The sequence below is a fragment of the Pteropus vampyrus genome, unplaced genomic scaffold, assembly GCF_000151845.1.
Source record: "Pteropus vampyrus isolate Shadow unplaced genomic scaffold, Pvam_2.0 Scaffold214, whole genome shotgun sequence".
Taxonomy (NCBI): domain Eukaryota; kingdom Metazoa; phylum Chordata; class Mammalia; order Chiroptera; family Pteropodidae; genus Pteropus; species Pteropus vampyrus.
This window is the reverse complement of record NW_011888995.1, coordinates 214637-217228: the sequence shown is the minus strand read 5'-3', so window position 1 is coordinate 217228 and position 2592 is coordinate 214637. Positions and strand designations below refer to the sequence as shown.

Sequence of the window (2592 nt, the reverse complement as noted above, 5' to 3'; positions counted from 1 at the left end):
CTCTGCCCAATTAAACAAGGCCTTGGGGACTGCCCATCTAAGTCAAGGTGGCTCTGCTGACAGGTTGGGCGTTCAGGTGTCTCATCCGCGAGAGATAGGAACTCCCCAGACCCTGGCCGGGGCTCGAATAAACACACAGGTTCGGGGGGCCAGGGAGCGAGCTGCTGGTGCCTGGGGAGAGTACCTCGTGTGCCTTTCTCCTCAGGCCCCCGGGCCGTCAGGCAGCTACAATGTCGCCTGTGCCCGGTCCTGGTCATTTAACGGTGCGTTCCGGGACCGCTTCTCGGAACCAAGAACTGTTTCTCCGCCCGTGAACCCAGCTGCGTCCACTTTACCCTTTATGCTCTGTAGCGCATTTGCACCGTCCGCTTGCGAGAAAGTGAGTGTGTCCCCGTGTGACTTTCTGACCTTTTACAAAGCTCTCGGCTGGAGACTGCGCAGGAGTTCCAGAGCAATGTGACGTGGCGGCCAAAAGATAAACTTCCGTTGTCTATTAGTTAATATATTAATTAGCTGATTATAGAGGAGTGATTCGTGGAGTAATAAATTCGGTATGAGTGATTTATACTTGTATAAATTATAAATAAGAATTCATAAATGAAATATTAAATTAGTCATTTAATGAACGGAGGCACACGCCGTGTGGGGCAGCAGTGACGTGGCTGGCGCTGTGGTCCGTGCCGTGGCTCCGGGTTAGGGTCTGTCCCCAGCGGCTTGTGGGAGCCGGGACGAGTCACCGGGTCCGCCGGACACCTGCTTCCTCATTCTGCAGGGTCAGTGGTGGCAGCCGAGGCAGGCTACGTGAAAGCGCTTTGTGCACGCTGAGCAAAGTGTTATTCACCGACTGCCGTGTGGCCGGGGAGTGCAGTGCGGAAGTAGATGCGGGCGAAGGAGAGACGCAAGGTCCATTTTCTTGCCCGGAACTTGGCATTTTGTGCTGTCGTGTGCAAAGTCGCGCCTTGGCCTGGGATCGTGGCCAGGGGACCTGTTTGCCTGCACAGCACCGGGGCTAAAACCAACGAGCGCTGTGATCACTGGATGGCCAACGGGATCTGCTTTTTGCAGGATACAAGACCCTCCTGAAAGGAATTTCTGGGAAGTTCAGCAGCGGGGAGCTGGTGGCCATCATGGGTCCTTCTGGGGCTGGGAAGTCCACGCTCATGAACATCCTCGCCGGATACAGGTGAGCACACTGGGCCGAGGACAGCGAGGTCCGCACCCAGCGGTCGGCTGTCTGTGGCATTGTGGCACCAATGCAGATAGCAGAGCCGCTTCAGTCCATCCTGTCCCTTAAGGGACGGTCCCCAGGGAGGCCTGAGGAGGATGGGTCTTCGGGGCTTCGAGGGGAATGACACGGAACGCACCAAAAGGCAGCACTTGCTCGTGGCCACACGATGGTGGAGGCGGGTGCTCTGCCCTCAGGGGAGGGCACGGGGCAGGGGCCCCCGGGTCCCACTGTCCCCCTGGGCTGAGCCGGGGCACCCAGAAGAGCGTGGGCGTAGAGATGCACAGTGGGTCTGGGAGTGAGGGGGGCAGCGTGGCTGGCGGGCTGTGCCCTTATATTTCCGCACGGATGCCCCGTGCTGTCCACTGTGGTCCCCGAGGGTGATGTCCCCGATGGAGAAGGGCCACACACTTGGCCGAGCGGCTCCTGGGCCCAGACCCCCCTCTTCGAGGCACATGAAGCCACGGACCTTGCTGCGCTGCCTCTCAGTCAGCGCCAGAGCCGGGCCCTTGGGCAGTGGTTCTGATGTAGCAGCCACCGCCCCAGACTGCACAGTCCTGGCCTTTGGTCCTGTCACCGTCACCGCAGCTATGCACAAGTTGCTCAGAAGCCTATCCGAGGGGCCCCTGAAAAGTCAGTGGGGGGCCCATCTGGCCTCCCGGCTGCGTGTGGGAGCATCTGTGCGCACCTTCGTCAGTTTGCTTAGGGGACCCCTGTTCCAAGTGCGCAGTCCCAGAGGGCCTCTGCTCGTCCGCTCCCCGCAAGCTGGCACCTTCCCCCAGCAGCTACTTCCTGCCAGTGCCAGGGGGTTCCCGAGTGTCCTCCCTCCTGCCCCTCGGTGTCCCTCAGGCAAATGTGCCAGCTGGGAAATGCTGGGCGGGGCCCTAGAGGGCCGGACAGGAGCCCGCTGACCTCCCCCCTCCGGCCCTGCAGGGAAACTGGCAGGAAGGGGGCCGTCCTCATCAACGGCTTGCCCCGGGACCTGCGCTGCTTCCGGAAGGTGTCCTGTTACATCATGCAGGACGACATGCTGCTGCCGCACCTCACCGTGCAGGAGGCCATGATGGTGAGCGCCCTCCTGCCCTGCCCCTGTCCCCGCGGGCGCCCACGGCCTCGGCCCCTCTCTCCCGCGGATCACTGCCCCCAGCATGCCGCGGGGACAACCCCCTCGAGACCCTGGCTTCTCGTCGCCCCCGACCAGGATGGCTGGGGCGACCACAGCCCTCCTGTCCGCGGGCCGAAGGTCTGCCCTTCCCATCAGCCATCCTCTGGTTGTTTGTGGCTTTGGGCCCAAGTTGCAGTCGACCTGGTGACAGGATTAGGGCCCCGAGGGTCTCGGCCTCGTCCGACTCACCTGTGTGTGCTGC

General features: G+C 61.7%; 1 protein-coding gene across 1 annotated transcript in view; it reads left to right on the top strand.

The window, feature by feature from the left end:
• ABCG1 (ATP binding cassette subfamily G member 1) overlaps window positions 1-2592 on the top strand; it is a 49836-nt gene that overhangs the window by 32782 nt on the left and 14462 nt on the right. Inside the window, exons 3-4 of the mRNA XM_023538197.1 lie at window positions 1066-1183; window positions 2159-2291. Of these exons, the coding sequence (XP_023393965.1) occupies window positions 1066-1183; window positions 2159-2291 (251 nt within the window). The remainder of the gene's footprint in view (window positions 1-1065; window positions 1184-2158; window positions 2292-2592) is intronic.